Source organism: Lissotriton vulgaris, chromosome 1_2 (genome assembly GCF_964263255.1).
Source record: "Lissotriton vulgaris chromosome 1_2, aLisVul1.2, whole genome shotgun sequence".
Lineage (NCBI taxonomy): Eukaryota > Metazoa > Chordata > Amphibia > Caudata > Salamandridae > Lissotriton > Lissotriton vulgaris.
The window spans coordinates 28,464,623-28,491,529 of NC_141686.1; the positions used below are offsets into that span (position 1 = coordinate 28,464,623).

The 26,907-nt window shown below is 46.6% G+C and overlaps 1 protein-coding gene across 2 annotated transcripts in view; it reads right to left on the reverse strand.

Moving 5' to 3' along the window:
- Window positions 1-26,907, reverse strand: part of CDPF1 (cysteine rich DPF motif domain containing 1) — a 191,301-nt gene that overhangs the window by 21,590 nt on the left and 142,804 nt on the right. For both annotated transcript variants that reach the window (XM_086952760.1, XM_086952759.1), the window contains exon 4: window positions 25,060-25,171. In XM_086952760.1, the coding sequence (XP_086808886.1) occupies window positions 25,060-25,171 (112 nt within the window). The remainder of the gene's footprint in view (window positions 1-25,059; window positions 25,172-26,907) is intronic.

Genomic DNA, 26,907 nt, shown 5'->3' on the forward strand with positions numbered 1-26,907 from the left:
TAACATTTATCTGGGAAACCTTAACATCAACTGGGGCAACCACACATAAATATATCCTGTCATCTGGACAGCCTACTCAAACTACAAAACCTGTCGTAAATATCTTGTTCTCTCACCTACAACTGAGACGCATTTTGTATCTGATCATGACATCCTCTGATTTTAGGCAATGCTGAACGTCCATAGAGGTCAGGCCATTACCCAAGGCCTTTCAGCTGTAAACGCATTGATTTGTCACCTAAAATATATCAGAAACGCAACTCTACAGATTCACCTGATAGGAAGAGTTAAGTTGGACTTTACGGACAAATACAGACACCCTAGTTACTGGATATCTTGAAGCAGAGGAGGACGTTATACATTTTTTGGCACAACTACATCTGAGAAAAAAAAACACAGCTCAAAGCAAAGTTAACCTTTGATCACTCTTGGGTAACTAAGGAGCTAGATCTAAAATTTAAAAAACAGAAGTAACTGGAATACAAATTCCAAACACTAAATCCAGACTAAAAGCAACACCGTTGCAATACAAGCTAAATATTCTAAGTAAGCAAACTAAATACAAGACCAAATTACAAACTCAACAAAATCCCATTAGATCACTGTTCTATTTAATTTATGAAAATATCTCTACACCGTTTAAGGGCCCTGTTTGTCCTTCACCTTGGAAATATAATACCTCACATTTTTCACTGAAACATCAGCGATAAGATAAACCTAAACATATACTTTGTTAAACGTTTTCACCCAAATTCAAGAACAATTGGTATTCTATCTCCACTGCCACTGCAAATGATCGCCACAAATAGCTCTGTACCAGGACCAGCAAACTACTACGAACAATCCCTCCAAAAACCATTGAACCATACGTTTATCTATTGGAATCCACCTGGCAATTTCCAACATACTTACTCACTAATAGCTTTCTGGTATGCCAACACTGCTTATTATTAGTTCTACAATACTGCTCATAATGAATACATAATGAATACATCGAATATTACTTCATCACAAAATAACTGTTTTAAGAATTCAACTTTTTGAATTATTTATTGAACAAGTTACTTACCATTCGTACCACCCCAGAAATTACGGAATGATGTTGATTTAAGTTCCACCCCAGACACTGTAGTCAGTTTCTTAATCTTTCACCTTTTGTGCCTTCAGGTGCAGAAACTATGAAAAAGATGAAGGTACCAGTGTGCCAAAACCTAACTTGGACCCTAGTATGAAATTCAGGAGTCCATTTCACAGACTAGGCGAGTTAGAGGGCAGTGAAGCATCTGCAGTTACAGTATCCACTAGACAGAGCATTAACTTGTTCTTTTGATTGTACCGCTAAACCACAGATTCCTCACATTTAGAATACATAAAAGAACAGTTCTTCCTGGTTAGAGCGGTTATCCTTAGGGTGGTTTCCCTCGTCTTTTTGCCTCTACCTCCAGTGCTTCTGACTGTTATGCTGGATTTCGTTTTTGCTGGTTTAGGTACTCTGGGCACTTTACCACAGCTGATCAGTGCTAAAGTGCAAGTGCTCCCTCTGTACATTGTAATTCTGATTGGTTCTTCATGATTGGCATATTTGATTTACTGATAAGTCCCTAGTAAAGTGCAGTGTGTGTGCCTAGGGCCTGTAAATCGAATGCTACTAGTGGGCCTGCAGCACTGGTTGTATCACCCACATGATTAGCCCTGTAAGCTTGTCACGGGCCTTGCATTGCAGGGTCTGTGAGTGCAGTTTTAAACTGTCATGTCGAGATGGCATGTGCACCCACTTGCCAGACCCAAGCCTTCCCTTTTACTACATGTAAGGCACCCCTAATGTAGGCCAAAGGTGCCACCATTGGGCAGGGTGCAGTGTATGTGAAGGGTAACAATCATAAACAGAAGTACTTGCATCCGTTGATAGCTCAAAAGAACCATTAGTGGCTAAACTTTAGGGACCTGTTTGTTTCAAATATTTTCCTCCTTGTCCCTCATTGGATTTTTAAGGAGATCTCCCTTTCTTTTTCTGATATGTGAAGGGTAAGACATATACTGGTGTGTGATACTGTCATGGAGATCGGCTTTGCCTTCACACTGTGTTAAGTTAGCATGACCTTATTAGAAGTTTAAACGCCATTTTTCCTTTCTGCTGCTTCTGCACACGGTACATATTGTTATTAATGCTTTGAGCCTAGTAGAATATTATGCTTCACACAAGAATAATATGTTTTCCTATAGTATCAGCTTTGCTTGGTAAGCTATGTCTGAACAATGAGTGCCGAGGCCTTCAAGGTTATTTCTACACAGTGGTTGTTGTTCGGTCTGATCAGCGCACGTCCTAGACATAACACATATGCAGCTGTGGCCAACTCTGGTTTTGGCACGTTTAATAATGCACAGCGCAGCATGCAAACACACTTGAAGAATATTCGCATGCAGAGAGCTGGTGTAGAAGAAGATGTAATCCCTTTCTACTAAGACCAGAGGTATGGGGCCGCCCTTCTAAAACCCAAAAGAGACCTTCTTTAGATCTAATATAATATACTAGCAAGGTAAGACTGAGGTGTAATTTAGCCTTCTTCCCTTTAGTATTTTAACATGCTTTCTCCCTTTGTTTTTTATGGAATAGTAACTATGCTGATAACCTTGTTGCTTATAATATGTTTGCTTGTATTAGCTAAGATACTACGCCTGAGAACACGGCAATAGAAATAAATATTTCAAACTTGCACGTGTCTTCATTTACTCCTCGTTCTGGACTTGTATGTTAGTATAACGAAAGAGTGTTCATGTGTTCCACGTTACCTGAGGTGTTCTAAGTTCATGTTCTGGGTTGTCTAATCATTGGGGGTTTGTAAGAACCAATGAGACACTGGTTGCTAGTCTGGTAGGGGATTTTGGATACTAAGGTGAGTTTTGGCACACCCTAATTCACTGAGGTTCCAAGTCTCTATGCACAGTTCTGTGCAGGAGCAGAATCCCTGCGACAATACATGTCCAGATAGTGAAATGCTGGCAATTTCGTTTTTTACTATTGGAGCTGCTTTGTAACATTTTACAAGTGTAACTTTCAATTGGGAGCAGCTAGAGATTTGGAGTTTGGGCTCTCTGAGTTCAGAATTCGATAACATCTTTTAGTGAAGGTGGCTTTTAAATTGTGTGGTTGAAAATGCCACTTTTAGAAAGTGGTACAAAAGGGGGTGGTGATGGACGGAGCATCTGTATCAATCAAACACTCACACCCAGTCAAAAGATCTGGGTGTAATCCATCACCGTTCTTTAGCCCACTCTGCCACCCCAGTTCAGACATGGCTATATGCAAATCAGTCTGACCCTGTGTCTCATGGGAACAGTCCAGCCCGAACTGCCAAGCCATGTCTTCCCTGGAGCGGACACAAGATTCCGAGGGCCGGTTTCTGGCATTCCAGCCGTCTTCAGCCCGGCTTGCTTGAATCCAGTGGCAAAGTGAGCAAGGGACTCACGTCTGAGCATACCCTGCCACACTTATGGCGGCCAAAAGCGGTACAAAAGGGGGTGGTGATGGACGGAGCATCTGAATCAATCAAACACTCACACCTAGTCAAAAGATCTGGGTTTAATCCATCAACGTTCTTTAGCCCACTCTGCCACCCCAGTTCAGACATGGCTATATGCAAATCAGTCTGACCCTGTGCCTCATGGGAACACTGTGCCTCATGGGAACAGTCCAGCCCGAACTGCCAAGCCATGTCTTCCCTGGACCGGAAACAAGCTTCCGAGGACCGGTTTCTGGCATTCCAGCCGTCTTCAGCCCGGCTTGCTTGAATCCAGTGGCAAAGTGAGCAAGGGACTCACGTCTGAGCATACCCTGCCACACTTATGGTGGCCAAAAGCGGTACAAAAGGGGGTGGTGATGGACGGAGCATCTGAATCTTGTGGCATGTGGCAGGGTATGCTCAGACGTGAGTCCCTTGCTCACTTTGCCACTGGATTCAAGCAAGCCGGGCAATTTACGGCACCGTTTCACCCTTCAAGCCTCACACTTCTCCATATTCCTGACACCATGCCATGCCGCACAGTGCTAACTCTTACTAGTTTACCTCATGGATTTCACTCTAATTCTTACCGTATTTTTCACCATTTAAATTCATGCATGGCTATGCAGATCATTGATGAATAGTTTGTTCTTAGTTTGTTTGAAGACTACACGGGATACTTCCCACTCAGACCTTGCATTTTGTCATTGTTTTGTTTACAGAATGCGCCCCTGACGAAGGGCAGGAGTCATGCCCGAAATGCATTGGGACTGATTTAAGAATGATGTTTAAATTGTTTTGGAATCATTTAAGATTCTTTGAACCTGGTTGATCCAATTGCAATTTTGAATTTTGAAACAAGGAGAATCTCTACAATGACAGCCAGTCATTAAACATTTAACAAAGAAAGCATTTTGCCTGAAAATCTATTTTTTTGAAAAAACTTTAATATACCAGTTTTCTTAGGTATTTTATGCGGTGCGCAGGGGGACAACCCCTATAAGGAGTTGCACTCAGAGTTTTCAAGTAACGCTTTTGGGCACAGAAAGTGAAGCCCCAGCAGCACGCAACACCTTCTTCACTTTACACAGACTATTTCAGGTTGTGCGTGTCCCCTTCCAACTATTTTTTTTTCTCAGAACTCAAGGCATTCACAGGAAAATATACAGTTGACACGTGTTCTGTCAGCCAAAATGTGCCTTCCAGTGACTTTACAGGGGAAAATCCAGAGTACAGTAGAGATGACACTTCCTGTTCATGCCAGTGGCACACAGAACTAACCAGAGCATGCCACTCTTCTTGAAGATGCCACTTGCCACCTAGGGGTGGAGATGTCACTTGTGATCAGTCAGCTGACATTTGCTCAGCTTGTTTGCACGGTCATTCAGAGAGTCTTCTAAATTGTTGGCTACTTGAAAGATGTTCTGCTGATCCAACCACTCCCACAGACGTAAGCCTATCCTGGCACAAGACTCACTCGGTCATGCTCGCTGAAGTAGCACATTCTAGTGGTGTAGTCCTCAGGACCTGCACCAGCTTCCCCTTGATGGATGGCAGGAATGCTTTTACGGCCATATAGATCGATAGAAGCATTGGCGCTACACTGGAGACCAGAGGCCGCTGATGTCCACTTCTCATGAATGTAAAAAGAACAATTGATGGACAGAATGCAGAACAATGTCATACCTTCACCCCAGTACATAGATCTGGGCCTTAATCCATCTTTTTTTGCTCACCGTGCGATTCCAGTTTGGACGCAGCCATATGCAAATCAGTCTTGACCCTGCGCCCAATGGGAACAGTCCAGCCCGAACTGCCAAGCCAGGACCTCCCTGGACTGGAAACAAGCATCCTAGGGCCGGTTTCGGGCTTTCAGCCCTCATCAGCCAGGATAGCTGGACTCCAGTGGCATGGAGAGCACAGGACCCATGTCTGGGACCCACATCTTTATTTTTCAGCATTCCGTCCATCATTTGTTTGCGTATCACTTTTCACCCTAAGTGGGATGGGTATGCCCATACATGGGTCTCTTGCTCACTGTGCCACTGGATTCAAGCTAGCCTGGTTGATGAAGGGTAATACCCAGAAACCAGTCCCAGGATGCTGGTTTCCGGTCCAGGGAGGACCTGGCTTGGCAGTTCGATCTGGACTGTTCCCACGAGGCACAGGGTCAAGACTGATTTGCATATGGCTGGGTCCAAACTGGGGTGGCATGGTGAGCAAAAGAACAATGGATTTAACCCAGATCTCTTGACTGGGGGTGAATGTAAGATTTATTCAGCATTCCGTCCATCATTTGTTTGCGTAGCACTTTTCAAAGATGGCACCTCCAGTGTAGGAGTGACAAGTCTGTCACAACCTTGAAATCTAGATAAGGTAAGGAGAGTGGTTTGCATGCCACCACAGAACATCTTGACCGACTTCTGCAGCATTTGGTTGGAGTCAGATAGGCGTGCCTGATGCTGGGCATACTAAAACCAGAGCTTTCACTGCAGGGCTGACATAAGACAGGAGGGTCCGTAGTATGCATAGTGCCCTGTTGGCTCAACAGGAGAGTGTCTGCTTTGTGCACCCCAGGGAGCTATGGTATGCCAGAAGAGGTCACAGTAGCCCTTTCCTTAATACAGATAGAGCTTGTGTAGATTTAGCACTAGCTTTCTCTTGAGAAGGTGTTTCCTCGTTTGCATGGGAGCTTGACCTCATGCTAATAAGGGAATCATTTTGTCTCTGCGCCCACACGCTATTTGGACGCTGGCATAAAGGCAGATCTGGCCTTTTTAGGCACACTTATAATGCGCCACAAAAAGGTGGTGCACTGTCAGTACGCCTCCTAAGGCCGCCCCTCTGGAAGGGGGTGCCATGGAGCCCCCAGACATACCCTGCAGGAGGGTGCAGTCAAGCAATGCACCCACATGCGGAGGGGGTGGGGTGTAGGACCCCTCTTAAAAGGGCAGGTTGTTGCCGTCTACACTGTAAAACATGGAGCGGCTTGTAAGCAGTAGTGCCAAATTTCACCAAATACCCTGTCCTCAGGACCCGTTTAAAAGTGAGCCCCGTCTATATTAAATGGCTATGAAGCAAACAAGGACAGTGCCCCCTTTCTATAACATAGAAACATACAAAAAGTGACAGATGGAATGCTTAAATTAATCTCAGCCACTGGTAATTTCTTGTGAAGCCTCCCAATGCAGTATTATTTTGCACAGCCATATGCAAATCAGTTCTGACCCTGCTCCAATGGGAAAAGCCCAGCCTGAACTGGCATGATTCTTTGGTTTGCTAATCACTTTGGCAAAGTTTGACGATTCTTCACAATACTCCCCCCCCCCCCCCTCTCCGACCCCCAAAAGTCATCCACCTCAGCTCCTTTGTGAACATTTTCAGGATCCTACGGCAAGATGGGGGTGTCCCAAAACACATTTCCCTTATGCAATTTCCCCATACCAGAGGAATTTTGAACAGAGCTACAGCAAAAACTGCTGAATTGAATTACACCACATTTGGAAGAGAGCTAGATCTTTACCCATAAAGGCAAAAACCGGGGGATGGGATTGTTTCAGTACTGTAGTAGTTATGCAGTAATTTTATTATAATTTTTTAAAGGGTGGGCTCCTGCCCTTTTCAATCATACTCCCCTGGGGTGTGCCTGAGCCATCCTGAGGGCCAGATGCATTCGTTATTTGGGGAGGTGGGTGTGGGACCCCCCTCCCCAAGCAAAGAAAGCAATGTCCCGAGGTTGCCATCCCCAGGACACTGTGTTGTTCCCTGCCTAACTCCTTGCCATTAACGTAGGATTTCTCCTTTCCACTGGGAGCAGAAAAAGCTGCTATAGCCAGATGGTAGCAAACCAGCGCAGCCAGCTATTTCTTCCACCAAGGTGTGTGCTAGTTGGGCAGTCGGCAGGGCTACGACCTCCCCCTGTAGCCCCGAATAAGACACATTGTTGTTAAGTGACCCAGGTGGGACCAGGGCCATTAAAATAAATTTAGAGAAAAAAAATAAGGGACAAATGTGAACTGGGAAAGTAGCTGCTCATTTCATATTCACTGATCCCACTGGGAGCACCCAATAATGCAATGTGAGTGCTTTTCATTTGTAATGTTTTATTCGCTCAGTGTCTTTTTGATTCTTAAATATATTTCTCAGTTTCGAAATTGATTTGAGAATTTTATTGTGTCGTTTTCTTGACTAACATACGTTGGTACTGCTTGACATGAACAGGCGATTTTTCTGGGGACTGACTGTTGCCTATGCCAAAACTACCAAGGGTTGAGCAGAGACTCTCTGAGAACTGTGTTCCTGCCAAAAGTGTGATTATTTTAAAGCGAGTAAGGGTTCCCCTTTCCCAAATTAACAACTCAATTTCTGACAGTCATCATTTGCTAAATGCCCTCCACTCTATGGGGTCTCTCGGCATTGGTTTTGATACTTCATACAAATGAGTGCAGTTTTTAATGACTAGTATGAAAGGGCGTTTGATGATCGCCGGAATTTAGTTTTCATTATGAGGGAACCTGTACAGACAAAGAATACTTCCCTATGGTATAAATGTTATATCTAGGGTTTTGTTGAAAAATTGCCTTGGCTGTGTAGATGTTTCAGGACAAGGTGTTGTTTGATTTTGAGGTAAAGCATACAAAAAAGTGACAGATGGAATGCTTGAATTAATCTCAGCCACTGAAAATTACTTAGGTCCGCACCCCAGTCCATTATTTTGAACACCATACCATCTCAGTTTGGACCCAGCCATATGCAAATCAGTCTTGACCCTATTCTAATAGAAACAGCCCAGCACGAACTGCCAGGCCAGGTCCTCTCTGAACCAGAACACAAGCAGCTCGAGACCAATTTCGCCGTCATTAGGTCTCATCAGTCGGTTATAGCTTGCTTCCATAGGCATAGTGTGCATGTGACAGGACCCACGTCAAGGGATACCTATCCCACTTAGCACTGAAGCATACATGTTCCTATTGTGGAAATTAATACCAGGCTTGGCCATAATGAACTGTAATCACAAAATGGTTATAAACATTAGGTCAAAGGTCATTCTGTCTGCATACACAACAATCATCGAGGTGCTGGTTGGGAGGGAACCGACCAATCTGTTCAGCTTCAGAGAAGAGCATGAGAGCATTAGATTTTCTTTTTTCAGCTTTCTTTTTGAAGCTTACAAGGATCCTCTTACTTTTAGGGAGGAGGTGGAGTGACGAGGGAATGTGGAGGGATATGCAACAACAATATTAATGACCCTGAGCGTTATCAACATACACCACTTCCCAAAAGGAAGCCAGGAGTTCCTCCTAGCCCCTGATATTTTCGTGGTCGTGCAATGCCCTGCGGTCTAGATGCAACTTCTTAAAGTTCTATACCAGCCCTATGGGTCATTAATGCCACCCATCCCTGCATGCTCGAGCCCTTTGGGGACTTTCAGTTGGCAGCAAAGGCTCAAAGTGCCAGAACCAAGCCCAGATCCATGAATTGAACGGTGATCTTGCCCTCTGCGGAATATGGATACAGCGCCAGTGAACAACACTATGGGCTAAAAAGTGCAGATTTCCCAGTCGTCCTCTCCAACCCATTTATTGCATCCATTCAGTATTCCACCATGTTCAGGTAGAACCAACCTGACATGATAAAATTCTCCCCTGGTATCGTTATCTTATAATTATTTATTTAATTTGCCTGATTCGTTTTTGAGCTGTTTAATTTAGTGCTTAACGCTCCTTGCATAGCGCCTGGTATCTTTGTCTTATAATTATTTATTTAATTTGCCTGATTCGTTCTTGAGCTGTTTAATTTAGTGCTTAGCGCTCCTGGCATAGCGCCTGGTATCGTTGGCTTGTAATTATTTATTCAATTTGCCTGGTTCGTTTTGAACTGTTTAATTTACTGTATTAATTGGCTTAGTGTTCCTACATAGTGGCAACTTTACCTACTTTTTAAGTAACTGCGCGTGTACTGCTTTCTGCCAATTTAAAGTTCCACGGTGCCCCTGCTTGCAATCGCGCTACCCTACCGCCATATTGCTGTTGTTGTTGCTGTTTACCTGCCCCCCGTGTCTCCTCCCTTGCTCCCGCCTCCCAGCTGACCCTCCCACACACTAGCAACGATCTCCAGGCCCCGTCCTCCTCTACCTCTGTGACCGTCTGGCTCTCGCACTCAGCGGTCGCTCCCACTCGCTCTCCTCGCCGAGCCCTGCCTTCCAGAGAAAGCGCAATTCCATAGCGCCTGATATCGCTTGTGCTTACCGCTCCTTGCCTAGCGCCTGGTATCGTTATCTTATAATTATTTATTTAATTTGCCTGATTCGTTTTTGAGCTGTTTAATTTAGTGCTTAACGCTCCTTGCATAGCGCCTGGTATCTTTGTCTTATAATTATTTATTTAATTTGCCTGATTCGTTCTTGAGCTGTTTAATTTAGTGCTTAGCGCTCCTGGCATAGCGCCTGGTATCGTTGGCTTGTAATTATTTATTCAATTTGCCTGGTTCGTTTTGAACTGTTTAATTTACTGTATTAATTGGCTTAGTGTTCCTACATAGTGGCAACTTTACCTACTTTTTAAGTAACTGCGCGTATACTGCTTTCTGCCAATTTAAAGTTCCACGGTGCCCCTGCTTGCAATCGCGCTACCCTACCGCCATATTGCTGTTGTTGTTGTTGCTGTTTACCTGCCCCCCGTGTCTCCTCCCTTGCTCCCGCCTCCCAGCTGACCCTCCCACACTCCACCCCCCCCCCACTATCCATATATGGACAGATGGAATTACGCGCAGCGTCCACGCGCTGCGGCCGCGCCGAAGGTGCGCCAAAGGTAAGCCCGTCTACGCCCGTCCGCGCCTGGACCGCGCCCAGCGCCAGACCCCCTGGTCCCCGTAATGCCCAGCCCACTCGCATCACCTACGATGCCTCCACCCTCCTAGCCCTTAACCCCGGCCGTTCCCCCAACTGCGTCCTAGCCGCTCCGGGACACACCCATGGTCCCTTTTCCTGCAACTCCTGCAAGTTCGACGGCACCAAGAACAACTCCTCATCTACGCACACACAACAGATATCCAACCCCAACCACCTACAATGCATCCTGCTCAACACCCGCTCGGTCCACAGGCACGCCATTGACCTCTGGAATCTACTAGACACCATCTCTCCGGACGTCGCCTTCCTAACAGAAACATGGATGAACACCTCATCAGTCCCAGACATCACCATTGCCATCCCGGAAGGCTATAATATCATTCGCAAGGACCGTACCGGCCACACAGGAGGAGGCATCGCTATCGTCCATAAGAAATCCATCCGCATCTCAACCAGCTCAGACGTCAATCTCGCCAACTCTGAACACCTTCACTACCAGATCCACATCGACCCCAAGACCACACTCAGAGGCACCCTCCTTTACAGGCCACCAGGACCCCGCGCACAATTTAGTGAAGACATTACGGACTTCATCACTCCACACGCGCTCCCCTCCGAGGATTACATCCTTTTGGGAGACCTCAACTTTCACCTTGAAAAGAACAACGACCGCAACACCACCACCCTTTTGGACAACCTCGGACTTAAACAACTTGTTACTACCCCCACCCACATCGCAGGTTACACACTCGACCCTATCATCACCTCCAGCAAACATGTCTCCTTCAGTCACACCACAGCTCTCCTTTGGACTGACCACAGCTGCGTTCACTTTACCTACAACAAGCCCACATCCAACAACCACCCCCAACCCACTCTGCAAAGAAACTGGAACAAAATCACCATCGACCAGATCTCCTCTTCTCTTCTTCAAAACCCCCCAGCCTACTCCTCAAACCCAGACCAAGCAGCCACCAACCTCACCCAATGGTTATCCAACAGCGCCGACATCCTAGCACCACTGAAAAAACGACAAATCAAACTAGGCAGCAAGAAGGCCTCCTGGTTCAACGATGATCTTAAGAAATCCAAGAAACTCTGTCGCTCCCTTGAGAAGGCTTGGAAAAAAGACCCAACCACCAGCACCAAAGACGCCTTCAAAAACGCCACCCGCATACACCACCAACTGATCCGGAATGCCAAGAAAGCCGCTTTCAAGGACCGACTAGATAACAACGCCCAAAACAGCAAAGAATTATTCAACATCGTCAAGGAATTTACCAACCCCTCAGCCAACTCCAACGACATCACCCTCTCTCAAGCCCTCTGCGACTCCCTAGCCTCATTCTTCCACAACAAAATTGCAGACATCCACAACAGCTTCGACAACCAACCCAAAGACCAACCCACCCAACCCCCTGCAGGACCCCCACCCCCCCTGAACATCCTCAATGACTGGAAGCCAATCTCCACTGAGGACACCATCCGTCTGATGAACTCCATCCACTCAGGATCCCCCACAGACCCATGCCCTCACCACATCTTTAACAAAGCAGACTCCATCATAGCACCGCACCTCCGAGACGTCATCAACTGCTCCCTCAACTCCGCAACCTTCCCGGAAAGCTGGAAACATGCCGAACTCAGCGCCCTCCTGAAAAAACCCACAGCTGACCCCACCGAACTCAAAAACTACCGCCCTATCTCACTCCTTCCTTTCCCGGCCAAAGTCATCGAGAAAGCGGTCAACAACCAGCTCGCCGCATTCCTCGAAACCAACAAATCCCTCGACTCCTCACAATCCGGCTTCCGAGCCAAGCACAGCACTGAAACCGCCCTCATCGCAGCAACAGACGACATTCGAACTCTACTGGACAATGGAGACACAGTCGCCCACATCCTCCTCGACCTCTCTGCTGCCTTCGACATGGTCTGTCATAGCACCCTTTTACAACGCCTCAGAAACGTCGGAATCCAAGGAAAAGCACTAGAATGGATCACCTCGTTCCTCACCGGAAGAACCCAGAGAGTCCGCCTTCCACCATTCAAGTCAGAGGCCACCGAAGTCATCTGCGGCGTACCACAAGGATCTTCACTCAGCCCCACCCTCTTCAACGTATACATGAGCCCCCTCGCGCTCATCGCACGCCAACACAACCTCAACATCATCTCCTACGCCGACGACACTCAACTGATCCTATCACTCACCAGAGACCCTAACACTGCCAAAACCAACCTGCATGAAGGAATGAAAGAAGTAGCAGAATGGATGAAGCACAGCCGTCTGAAACTGTACTCAGACAAAACAGAAGTCCTCATCCTAGGCACCTCCCCCTCCGCCTGGGACGACTCTTGGTGGCCAGAGGCCCTTGGAAAAGCACCCATCCCGACGGACCACGCACGGAACTTGGGCGTCATCCTGGATTCCTCACTCTCGATGAACAGACAAGTCAACGCCGTTTCTTCATCCTGCTTCAAAATTCTTCGCATGCTCAAAAAAGCATTTCGCTGGATCCCCACCGAAACTAGAAAAACAGTCACCCACGCTCTGGTAACGAGCCGACTGGACTACGGAAACACCCTCTATGCTGGTACCACCGCAAAACTCCAGAAAAAACTCCAACGCATCCAGAACGCTTCAGCCAGGCTCATATTAGACATCCCGCGTAAAGAACACATCTCTGGTCACCTGAAAAACCTCCACTGGCTCCCCGTCAATAAGAGGATTACCCACGCACACAAAGCACTCTACGAAACCGGACCTGAATGCCTCAACACACGACTGTCCTTCTACACCCCCCCCCCCGCCAGCTACGATCCTCCAACCAAGCCCTTGCCACTGTACCTCGCATCAACATAACCACCATGGGAGGTAGATCCTTCTCCTACCTGGCAGCTAAAACCTGGAACTCACTTCCCACTCACCTTCGCCTTACTCAGAACCACCTAGCATTCAGAAAGCAACTTAAAACGTGGATATTTGACAAGTAATTCCCCATCCTTCTTCAAGCGCCTTGAGACCCTCTGGGTATGTAGCGCGCTATATAAATTTATTGACTTGACTTGACCTGGCATTTCTGGATACCTCCTTTGAGGAGGCCAAGACCTTGAACTAATCCTTATTAGTGAAATCTCGATTCAAGTCATGTGACCATTATGCTTGCAAATTACCATGGTGGCCCTCCAGGTCAGACTGGAAAGCCCCTTGCTGCCTCTGCCCAATATCAGTGTGGCGTGGCAACTGCAATTCTGGATTGGTTCCGTCATAGCCGCAGGTTCCCACTTCTTGTGCAAGGCACCCACAACTGTGCCTTCTGTTAGGAAGAGCCCTGCCTAAACATTATAGATTTCCATTGTTTTAGCATATGTTCGTAAACCACAGGTCTTAGAGCAGTTCCTCACCATTTCTTTTCCCAGTCAGACCCAATTCTGCAGTCTAGTCATAGAAATATCCTGGATCACATTTGGGAGCATGGCGAGGGAGTACATTGGGATTGGACCCCATTTGAGCTGGAGTTTCACCCACCGCTGATATAAAGTCGTCACCAACACTGACTGCTCTCGCGCCTCAGAGGACAGCGGAGCTAAGAGGTGCTTCACTAGGTCATTGGAAGTTCAAACCCACAGCACCTTCCCCTGTGCCGGTTGTATTAGCTACCTAGGCAATAACTGGAATTGGTCCACAATGTGATAATATTCCAATGCTGGTGCTCCCAGACCCCTTTATGTGCAGGCAGCTTTAGAGTGCACAGTGCCACTCTGCTTCTACCTTCATTCCACAACAATGTTCCCATCAAGAAGTCAAGATCCCTATAATGGCTAAATGGTAGTTTTTATGGAAGATTAACAAAGTAGTACAGGATCCTCAGAACCCGCACCATTTTGGTAATGGAGACTCTCCTCACCATTACACTTCACTGTAGTTTCATCCGGAAGTAAATGCTAGATTTCCGACCTCAATCACCTTCCCATTGTTTGCCTCAATAATATCCTGCTCATCAAGCATTACTTGGATACCCAGGTACTTGAATGCCGCTTCAAAATATCTTCTAATTGTTCTCCCAGGGGCTCCAATATATGTGGTTTAAGTGGAAATATGCATGTTTTGGTCCAATTAACCATTAGACATGAGATAGCCCCAAATTCCCCTAGCAGTGTGGCCACGTAGATCCGGTCTAGATCCAGGTCACCAATTTACATCAAAATATAATCTGCATACAAGGATAGCATGTGCATGGCTCACTTGAACCAGACTATCAGTGATGCATTCTCAGCTCTGAAACGAGCAGCCAAGAGCTCCATCCCTAGAGCAAATAACAGTGGGGAGAGGGGGCAACCAAGCCTCAAATCCTTCATGGTGTCTGATACAAATTTCCAGTTATAACCTTGGCCAACAGTTCCCAGTACAGTATCTCAACTTCCAGGATCATCTGACAGCCCAGTCCAATTTTTCCAAGATTGCAAATAAGTAAGACCAGAAAAAAGAGTTGATTGTGCAAAATATATTTGATGAAATACTGCGACCGGGGATAAGCCCACTCTGGTCCAAATGAACCAGGTCTGTCAACATTCTCAATAGGTACATTGTTATTTTTTTTATTATAATCCTACAGTCTATGTTTAACATTGAAAGTAGTTGAAATGTCCCCGCTTCACCAACTTCTCTGCCCTGTTTGGGAATTGGAAACATAAGTGCCTCCTTTAATGAAGTTGGTAATCTACCCAGGTCATATGCTTTGCTATATGTCAACAGTTTTACGGCTAATCTGGTTGAGTATGTCTTATCAAATTTGTTGGAAGGCTATCCGCCCCTGGATTCTTCCAGGAAGCCATGTGGGTGATTGTAGCTTTTATTTCCTGAATGGTGATCAGGCCATTAATGTCTTCACTTTGAGCATGTGTGAGTGTTGTGAGCAGTATGCTCTACAGATATCCCTCAATGACTCTACATCAGGGCACACTGCTCTGGGTACAGATTAAAGTGATATTTGAAGAAAACCCCATTGATATACTTACGTGTTCTTAGGTGGGCCAGTAATATCTATTATGTGTGGAACGGGTCTGGCTATTGGTCCTGATTAATGAGCCATGCTCTAGCTTATGCAGACTGATTTCACAAGACAACTCTTTAAGACTTGTTGGAAAGGTAAGACTTTCTCTTACCTATGAAATGGACAAAGAAGGGGAATTGACTCGTATTGTACCCTGGTAAGCCTGATGATGGGCCAAATAATCGGGATGTGAAAGGAGCTGAAACATGTTGGTAGGAAGCATATCATCTCAAGAGACATCCAATAGATTTTCTATTCATGCTGGTGTATCCCTGAAATAACGAAATTGTTAGTTAAGTTTGTGCAGGAGTTTGTATTGATGCACTCTTTAACTGGAGTGGATCGTCAGCAAGGGGGGCAAATCGATTGCTAAGTGGAAACTCATCGGATATAGCGCTATCAGTAGAGCTTGCTTCCCCTTCGGCAAGCGAGGGACTTGGCCCATTACTATTACACATTTCCCCAAATTAGGTCATTTTCTCTTTCCTTACTGCTTTCTTAAATAAGTTATGAATATTTCGATATCCTGCAATAGTGGATCCGGTAGAGCTAACAGGACATGGGGTTTTGGTGTGTGTGGTTTCCTTGGTGGGGGCGGGGGGAGGCAATAGGTACAGGTGTAAGTAGCAAATTTTCAGTCTGCAGCAATATTCTCTATACGACGAGAACATCTTCCTCTGTCCCTCCATCGCACCCAGTTCCCTTTGCCAAAGATTGGTGAGGTTTTTTATATTTTTTCCGAATGGTACCTCCCGTCCCAGTCTCAGTCTCTTTTCTTTTCCCCATTTCACTAATTAAGCAGTCAACCTCAGAAAGTGTTACAAACAATGCTGACCACCTGAAGCAGCAATGGTCAAAAACCTTCAAGAACAGGTTAATAGTTCAAATATTAATGTCCAGTGTCACTAGAAGTTGCGAGGGTAGTATGACAACAGTACCTTACTAGAGGATGACCCGGGACTCCGTACCTATGATATTAGGGGTGTGGCCCAGCCAAGCCTCCTCTGGGCAAGGACGGGCTCGCATTGGCACGTGGGCATCCCGCGCTGCGGGAGCCCGCGTTGGTTTTTAAAGTGCCTCTGGGTGAGCCAATTAGCAGCAAGTAATTATCCAGCTGGCGGCTCCTGCCGCAAAAGGAAAGTGGATCTTGTGGTGCCCCCACCACAGAGCACCGAGAGCAGAAGCAAGTAGCTGCTGCACCCGCGCTGCGGGAGCCCGCGTTGGTTTTTAAAGCACCTCCGTGCGCGCCAATTAGCAGCAAGTAGTTGTCCAGCTGGCAGCTCCTGCCGCAAAGGAACGTGGATCTTGTGGTACCCCCAACACAGCACCAAGAGCAGAAGCAAGTAGTTGCGGGACCCCTCGTTGGTTTTTAAAGCGCCCCTGTGCGCGCCAATTAGCAGCAAGTAGTTGTCCAGCTGGCGGCTCCCGCGCAAAGGTTCGTGGATCTTGTGGTGCCCCCACCACAGAGCACTGAGAGCAGAAGCAAGTAGTTGCGGGACCCGCACTGCGGGAGCAAGCGTTGGTTTTTAAAGCACCTCCGTGCGCGCCAATTAGCAGCAAGTAGTTGTCCAGCTGGCAGCTCCTGCCGCAAAGGAACGTGGATCTTGTGGTACCCCCAACACAGAGCACCAAGAGCAGAAGCAAGTAGTTGCGGGACACCAACGAAATGTCATTTGGGTTCACACTGAGTTAGTCTTCACTAAATATTCTTGATCCCTCAGCTATCCAGTACTATTTATTTTCATCTGCCTCATCTGGCAGTTGAGACCACATTGGTGACGATATCCTATCAATGATGTAAGTGAGACATTTTTGTCCACTATTTTTGATATGGTCTAAATTTGGGCAGTGGCACTTTCCCAGTAGGTATAATGCTACTATTACTACAGTATTCTGCAGAGTTCAGACTGTGGTGGTATTTACACTGACAGAGAAACCATGAAGATTCCACCAAGTTTTCAAGATTTGATGGACCACAAATACGCATTATATATCATTATATATTATGGCGTGAATAGCAAGAGTTGACTGATCTATGAATGAACACTGGGATCAGAATACTTTGCGATTGTCTATCCTTTTTTATAGGGAACACAGAATCAACTGGATTCCGGTCTTTCAATACATATTCCGAGGTCCGCCTGCAGTCCCAATCTCCATGTCTCCTTTGGATGGCCATCGCATGCCTCGGCGGGGCGTTGCAACTCACCTGCCCAATGACCCCCTATGCACCTGCTATCCTCCTGCTGGGCTCAAGAACTCGCCACAACTACACCACCAGCACCTGGTTGCGCCCCTAAGCCCAGGCAGGCCTAGGCATAGTGGGAGATTTATTCGAAAATGTATAGCTTTTGTCCTTTAAAGCTCACTGGCGCCGTCAGTGACCACTGAAGAATACGGAATGTAGAACCTGCTGCCCATTCGATTCTGCAAACCATACATACTCCCTGCAATGGCCACAGGCTGATCAGCTGGTTTACCAGAGCCCTCTGGGAACAGATCCAGATCTCGCTACAGTAGCTAAGAGATACGGTTGAGACAGAGTTTGATAGGGCCCACCATGAAAAGGAGTGAGCCAGAGTGCCGGCCTACCCGAAGTAGGTTTCCAGGAACACCTGCCACCAATTGATCCAATTCTCCAGGATCTTTCAGGGAGCCCTGGAAACTTGTGCCATAAGCAGCACTTCTTCTGCCGGTCTATGGCATACACTATGAAACTGCATCCAAATTCGTCATTCTGGGAGGACGTTTTACAGCATCTCGAGACTAGCACTCAATCAATCAATAAAGCATTTGTAAAGTGCACTACTTACCGGTGAGGGTCTCAAGGCGCTGAGGGGTGGTTGATGCAGCTACTGTTCGAAAAGACAGGTCTTGAGGAGTCTTCTGAAGGTCAGTAGGTCTTGGGGCTGCCATAGGTGGATGGGGTTCCAGGTCTTGGCGGCGAGGTGGGAGAATGATATGCCACCAGTGGTCACTCTTCAGATATGGGAGACAGTGGCGAGGGCGTGGTCGTCAGAGCGGAGCTGGCGGGTGGGGGTGTAGAAGCGGAGTCGGCTGTTGAGGTACGAAGGTCCGGTGTTATGGAGTGCTTTGTTTGCGTGGGTGAGGAGCTTGAAGGTTATCCTCTTGTTGACAGGGAGCCAGTGCAGGTCTCTCAGGTGGGGGGTGAAGTGGCTGCGGCAAGGGATGTCGTTGGAGCCGTTTCGGGAGTTTGGCCGAGGCTCCTGCATAGAGGGTGTTTCCATAGTCCAGTCTGCTGCTGACGAGGGCCTGGGTGACAGTCCTTCTCGTTTCGGTGGGGATCCAATTGTAGATCCTGCGGAGCATGCAGAGGGTGTTGAAGCAGGAGGAGTAGACGGCATTGACCTGCTTTGTCATGGAGAGGTTTGAGTCGAGTATGACCCCTACATAGGTTCGCGTGTGTGGTTGGTGGGCGTTGGAGCTGTTCCTAGTGCGGTCGGCCACCAGGAGTCGTCCCAGGCCGAGGGCGTGGATCTGAGGATGAAGACCTCCGTCCTGTTCGAGTTCTGCTTCCTTCGGCGGTTTCTCATCCAATCGTCGACGGCCTTCATTCCTTCGTGGAGGTTGATTTTGGTGGCGAGGGGGTCTTTGGTGAGGGAGAGGATCAGCTGGGTGTCATCGGCGTAGGGGATGATGTTGAGGTTGTGCAGTCGGGCGACGTGGGCAGGAGGTGCCATGTAGATGTTGAACAGCGTTGGGCTGAGGGATGAGCCCTGGAGTACACTGCAGATGATCTTGGTGGCTTCGGTGCGGAAGGGGGGAGGAGGACGCTCTGTGTTCTGCCGGAGAGAAAGGAGGAGGTCCAGTCCAGGGCTTTCTCTTGGATCACGGCCTCACGGAAGTGTGTTCGTAGTGTGCGGTGGCAGACCGCGTCAAAGGCGAATGACAGGTCCCGGAGGGTGAGGGTAGCGGTTTCTCCGTTGTCTAGCAGGGTCCTGATGTCGTCGGTGGCGGCGATGAGGGCAGTTACCACTGGAAGAGCGGGATTAACTCTTGGATGGTTTGTGCCCTGGGAATTCTCAGGCACCCCAGCAGCGTAAGATGGAGCATTGCTTCATGGATACGGCACTTATTGTGGGTATTATTCCTAAAGACATGGGTCCCTAGACCGTTCTAGATAAATAGTGAAGTAAATAAAGACTTAATAGTTTCTATATTCTTTATCCAGCCGGACAGTATTTAATATTTGGGGTGTGAATTAGCAGTCAGTATATATACAGATTCAAGTGGGACACAACCTGCGTCCTACTACCACATTTAAACAAAATGTCTAACGTGCAGACGGTCCACGCTGGAGTCTGCGATGGACACTAAGAATCGTGCCAATTGTAAGTAGAGCGGCGGCTATTTCCAACAGTGGTAGTTCATTTGCGGGTGAGACGATGCTCGTGAAGTCATCACGTGCATCGTTTCACCCGCGAGCGAGGAACCCATTCACGGCTCCTCCGCACCCAGTACACGGTTGGAAATAGCCGCCGCTCTACTCAAGAGCCTTACAAAAGTCCATCGACGACTCCAGCGCGGACCGACCGCTGGATTGTACCCGGTCTAACACCCAGCACGATAGACACCATGCCAATTTACCACGGACCTAGGCACTATCCTTTCAGTCGTAGTTACGGTCCTAAAAATGCAATGTTCACAGGCATGAATACAATGTCCTGAGGATGATCCCTTTATTCCTACATAGGGATCGAAATGCCGTCGACAATATATACACTATATGCTTATGAATACATTGTATAATTTGCCGCAATAGTGTACTCGTATTATACTAGTCTGCAATATTGTATGGCTCCCAGACCGTTCTCCCTTGCCTGAATCCCCTTTCTTGTATGTCGTTTTGTTTAAATGTGGTAGTAGGACGCAGGTTGTGTCCCACTTGAATCTGTATATATACTGACTGCCAATTCACGCACCAAATATTAAATTCTGTACGGCAGGACAAAGAATATAGAAATCAAGGTCCCTGACCAATTGCTAAATTGGGTTCCCCTTGTTTTTTGGAACAACTTATTCTGGGTAAGCACTCCAGCACAAGCTTTCTTTTCCTCCGCCTACAGAAGCATGAGAGCATCATTAGATGGAGGGAGACAGACTAAAGTGTCTTCCGCCAAGAGGAGGCAAGTCGCCTTCAACGTCAACCCTTAGTGCATATCTGGGAAGACTTGTTGTCTCATAAGACAGACCCCGCCAGCCACTGATGAAGCCCTATCCCTGGATCAATGGCCCTGACTCGCCCCTTCCCCCAGATGGCACAATGCAGCCCCCATGGTGGGGTAAAGGGACTTGATGGCAGTGGCCAACTTTAGACCCCCCATAGAGTAACCTTTCACTCCTAAACCCCTCCACTCCTCCCAGCGGACATGACAATTTAATATTCACTCCTTCCCACAAAAAGAAATTAGTAGGAGCCCTCTACCCCTTTGCTGGATCTCATGCCGTCCCTCTTAAACAGCCGGGTAGTTTGCCCTTAGTTGGGTCTTCCGCAGTCTACCCCTTTGTATATGCCAGCCTCGACCGCCTCCCTGCATCAACCTGTAACCGAAGTTCTTTCTCTACCGAACCCCTAACTCAATGTTAATGTATTCCTGGCCATGCAACTACAATGTGTCTTGTGTTTGCAGGGGTGAACAGATGGCATGGTGCGGTGCAGTCAGTTTTATACTGACCCTTGTTTCTCACAAAATGCCAACAAGTTTGTTCAATAGACATTCAGATTACTTCAACAGGCAAGTCTGCTTACCACATTCAGCTAGGTGCAATATGGATTCATGAAAAACATCATCATTCCAGCAAGAAGACTTCATACTGTATTTGAACCCCCAACAAGCCAGATTACTAGTCCACAGTAGTAGTAAAATGCATCCACAGTTTTGACCGGTCAGATCCGCTGTAGTATTCATATCACAATAGCCTTGGCGTTAATTTACTGGGCACCAATCTGTCATCATATTGTGGTTGGAAGCAATATCTGGACCTCATTCCTTGTGAAGTAATGAGGAAACTTATTTTCTACTGACGTGAACTACAGCCAATTAATGCCTAAAGCTCTTGAAAACCCTTCCCTGGATCTGTCAATAAACTTAATTTTCCTCTCTTTTGCTGTGATGCTAATTTGTCTGGTTTCTCCAAAGTTCGCAATAATCAGTGTTGGCTTCCATTCAGGTGTCACAAAAATATTGAGCATATGTAATATAAATGCAACTACTAGAATGGAATAAGGGATTGAGGATGCACAGATATGCAGGGTTGTCACTGGCTGGCCCTTAGTTTGGCTCCCTGGCTTCACTACTGGCACTTATTTTGGGCATTATAGAAGCAAGAGTGCTTGACGTTTGCTAGTTTGGGTCAGCAGGAACACTTGCCTCAGGGTTTCCCCTTTTTATTAGGCCTTACTTTAACTTTTGCTCTGCTGAGAAATGAGACTACCCCAATTCCATCAATCACAAAAAAGCTTGATTTATGTTTCTGCTCAGTATACACAAACTGAAGAAACTAAATAAAAAGTAATAGTCGGTTCATGTCGGATAATCACCTAACTTTTCAGAACCTATCTGTGGACCTGGTTCACAAAGGACTTCCGCACTTGTGAGGGAGGCCACGCAGTCGTGGGGGTGTCTCCACACTCAGGTCGGAATCTCTCCAATGAGGCTTATCAATGATGAATACTATACCACATCCATACTAGTCCCGGTGTCAAAAGAAATCTTATATATACAAAACGATCTTATTTGTTATATTTAACACTCTTCACAGTTGTTTTCAAAGATTTGAGAAAAGCAAAATAGTTCGTAATCAGTTGACAAATCAAGTTCATTGTTGATTCACACAGATGACCCGGGACCGGGTCGGTCGACGCGTTTCGAACCCTGTGAGTGCCAGGGTTCTCCTCAGGACCAAAAAGTAACTATAAAACAAAGGAAACCATCATCACTACCAAAGACCTGAGAGATCAACACCTCAAACGCTGATCAGCCTGTCTCAGCCTACCTCTACTGTTGGGTCATGGCTCCAACCGTGGTTGTATTCCAAATTAGGTGGAGCGAAAGGTACCGAAAAACATTAAAGACAAACGAAAAGTGTGCTAAGTATCAGTGTTGGTGTCACACATAACCATTCTCACACTATTCTCTAAGTGTTGGTCAACACGCTTACCTTAGCCGTAATGGGTGCTTGTTTCGGGTCGTGTCCCCGGTGAAATGGGCTCTGTCGTGTTATTCGAATCTGGCGCCAAACAATGCTGGAAAGATCAGAACACATGTGTAAGCCCAAAAATTTGTTGTGCGATGTCTCAACGATGGGTGATCCCCATAGGAGCCATTCTTACCGTGGCCGTGCTCCACGCTAGTACTCAAAGGTTCGTGATTCTCCACTCCTTCCCCTTCAAACTCCAGACGGTGAATGGAAGCCAACCATGCTGTTGGTTATGGGTGTGGTTAGGCTCTGTGGAGTTATGGGAAAAGTAGTTCTGTTGGTGTTGTTTTCGAAAACCAAATTATGGGAGATGTAGTCCTCAATCCAAATTTATGTATTGGGTTTGTAGATTTCGGAAATCTCATTCAAACCGTTAACTGCTGTGTCGTATTTCATAATAAGGGCGCATTTTCGACTTCTCTGCGTAGTCTGGATTTATTTGGTTTTCCTCCAACAACCGGACACCACAAATGTGGTACTTGCATCTGTTGTCCCGAAACTATAGAGGAGACGGTGTTCTCATTCAATAATATCAATTGGAAGCACAAAGTCTTCACAAACTGCAAGACTAGAAATGTCGTATACGCGATATTGTGCCCCTGTCCAAAGCTATATATTGGCAAAACAACACAAGAGGTCAGGCAACGCATCACTCAGCACAAATCCAGACTACGCAGAGAAGTCGAAAATGCGCCCTTAGTACACCATTGGCTGGCCAAGAACCACGATAAAAACAAACTAAAGTGGACGGTGCTGTCAAAAATTGAAAATGATCCAAGAGGGGGCAACCTGGAGGCACGGCTAAACCAAAGAGAAGCTCTGCTTATTATGAAATACGACACAGCAGTTAACGGTTTGAATGAGATTTCCGAAATCTACAAACCCAATACATAAATTTGGATTGAGGACTACATCTCCCATAATTTGGTTTTCGAAAACAACACCAACAGAACGACATTTCCCATAACTCCACAGAGCCTAACCACACCCATAACCAACAGCATGGTTGGCTTCCATTCACCGTCTGGAGTTTGAAGGGGAAGGAGCGGAGAATCACGAACCTTTGAGTACTAGCGTGGAGCACGGCCACGGTAAGAATGGCTCCTATGGGGATCACCCATCGTTGAGACATCGCACAACAAATTTTTGGGCTTACACATGTGTTCTGATCTTTCCAGCATTGTTTGGCGCCAGAATCGAATAACACGACAGAGCCCATTTCACCGGGGACACGACCCAAAACAAGCACGCATTACGGCTAAGGTAAGCGTGTTGACCAACACTTAGAGAATAGTGTGAGAATGGTTATGTGTGACACCAACACTGATACTTAGCACACTTTTCGTTTGTCTTTAATGTTTTTCAGTACCTTTCGCTCCACCTAATTTGGAATACAACCACAGTTGGAGCCATGACCCAACAGTAGAGGTAGGCTGAGACAGGCTGATCAGCGTTTGAGGTGTTGATCTCTCAGGTCTTTGGTAGCGATGATGGTTTCCTTTGTTTTATAGTTACTTTTTGGTCCTGAGGAGAACCCTGGCACTCACAGGGTTCGAAACGCGTCGACCGACCCGGTCCCGGGTCATCTGTGTGAATCAACACTGAACTTGATTTGTCAACTGATTACGAACTATTTTGCTTTTCTCAAATCTTTGAAAACAACTGTGAAGAGTGTTAAATATAACAAATAAGATCTTTTTGTATATATCAGATTTCTTTTGACACCGGGACTAGTATGGATGTGGTATAGTATGAATGGTTGGCCAAGAATGTGTTGTATGTGAGGTTGTTGGAATCATTGTACATACTAATTTGTTTGTTTCATGTTTGTATATAATTGTATATATAATTCTTCATGTTTTTGTATTTCCATGCACAAAAAGAAAAACGACTAAAAACTAAAATAGTCTTGAAAAGTTAAAAGCAAAAGTTGCAATTCAAAAAGCAAGCGTCCATGCTATTTTTCATGTATGCTTTTTTATATATGTTTTGAAAAATTAGTTTCTCAGCTCTGGCAAGTGTGTTGTTTCTTCACAACCTCCCTACCAGCAGCCATACCTCTGCCTCTGCCTCCCCCTGCTTCAAAGGGGATAGTAAATGGGAGCAGCTAAGGACCCACATGGAATGGAATCTGCATGAGGACTTTTACCTGGTAAAAACGCCTTTGCAATTTATTTTCCATTCCTTAGATAAATACCTCATAATTGGAAGGTGCAGTGGAAGGATTGCCAGCTGGAATCGGTAATTCTGGCCACCCGGACCGCCAAACACCTAATCAGGTGCCTTATGTTAATCTTTTACTCTACTGTGCCTTACATAAATCAATAAAATACAAATTGAGATGCGGATTTTTTTGATTTTTTATAAGCGGTCTGTCACTTTCCTAATATTGAGCAATTGCCAAAAGAGCGATAAAACGCATTGATGGGCGCCTCACCGTGCCAACACAGACAACATCGCTGCACAGGCTGCACCTGGATCCAAGAATCAGGAACTTTTCCTTGTCAGGGGTAAAAGGATCCTTCATGACGTAGCACTCCTCCAAGAGGCTGCAAGAGAACAGAGAGCCCTGTAAATGGGCGTGTCTAGGCTACATTTTTGCTAAACCGACTCAGGAGGCTGTGCAATTACATTTATTTCAATTTAAATCATGACAATAAGTGAAGGTACATTAGAAGTAGAAATTATTTATGCATTGATAAAAAAGCTTAGCAATTTATTGTAGCATTCTGTACGTATCCAATTTTTTTGGGGTAATTTAATCTATATTTAGCCATATTTATTTTGGACTTTGTGATAAATGAAGCTGAAACTAGTATACTGCCACATTTATTTAACCGATAAACACTCATACTTGAATGCCCGACAAGTTTCAATGATGTAGTACCCACAGATGATAAAGCAATACACATACTTGAAAAACAGGCACATTTTAGGCTCAACATTAGGCATATATACACTTATGTTTAAACCTTATTTCTAAAATTACTTCATTTTTAACCTCCATACCTCTTAATCCATACAAGTACTGGCTTGGCCAAAGTAAAATTCAGGATGTCATATATATAAGCAGTTGGGCACTCCGGGCAAAAGGACACACCTGATGAATACACCACGCAGAGGGCATACCGGTTCCAACAAAGTGCATGTGTCTGCTCTCTCCTCTGCCTCCCTCCCTTACAATGTTTTACTGCCGCCCTGCTTCGCATTCCATTTGTGTGTCCATTCCATATATCAGTCATTGTTGTTGCTGTAACATGCTAAGTGGTCCTGGGCCGACATCCCCTGCACTGAAAGTGTTCCAATGCACAAACAAAAGAAAGGATGTAGATCAGGAAATTTAGCCCCACAAGCCACTGCAAGGGTTTTTTTTTAATGTCTGTATTCTTTAAATTGGCTTCTAGGAGGGCAGGGACACCTCAGGAGGAGCTAAGCTTTGAAGATGCTTGGAAAGCGATATAGCCTCCCCTCAAAGTGCCCCGACAGCATTATTTTTTCCTACAGCTAAGCACTTTGGCCCCCAGGGCCACATAACAGAGATCCTGTAGTGTGCGGTTTAGCTCCCCGAGTCACGTGACCCTGCGCCGGATATCGCGAGGTCGTGAGGGAGGGGGGGGGGGTATGGGGGGGGGGGGGGACAGCGCCTTGCGGCCCGGTGCTCCCCTGAATGAAAATTACAGACAATAAAGTATTGAATCCATCACAGCTTTGTCATCTTTCCGTGGGGCCCATCATCCACCTCCACAGTGGCGATGAGGAGGTCGGACCGGTGCTTGGCACGACAGTAGCAAGGTAGGGGAGAGCCAGCACCCGTGGCGAGGAGGGGCGACACCTCTTGCCACACCCCTCCTGGCCCCCGCTTCAGGCGGCAAACCCTACAGAGAGGCAGCGCTTCTGCCTCGAGGCGTAGAAGTCCATGCTGCCACTGAGTGCAGCTCCCCCACCGCTGGAATATCGGCACGCATTTCGGTGCGCGGGGTGGAGGGTTGGGGGGGGGGGGGGGAGGTCACCAATCACGCTCCACAAATTCCTGCCCTGCGCTGCTGGTGCTACGAGCAGCCACCTCCTGGCCCCAGTGTATGTGGAACCAGCTACACACAGTGTGCACACCAAACGCACCTACCACCAGGCCTGGGCATTCACAATCCTGCCCTGCACAGCTGATGTTACCAGCAGCCACCGCCAGGCCCGAGTGTTGGATGAACCAGCAACACCCACCAAAGGCATCCACCACCAGGCCTGGGCATTCAAAAAGCCACGACCTACAGTGTGAAGCAGTGCATAA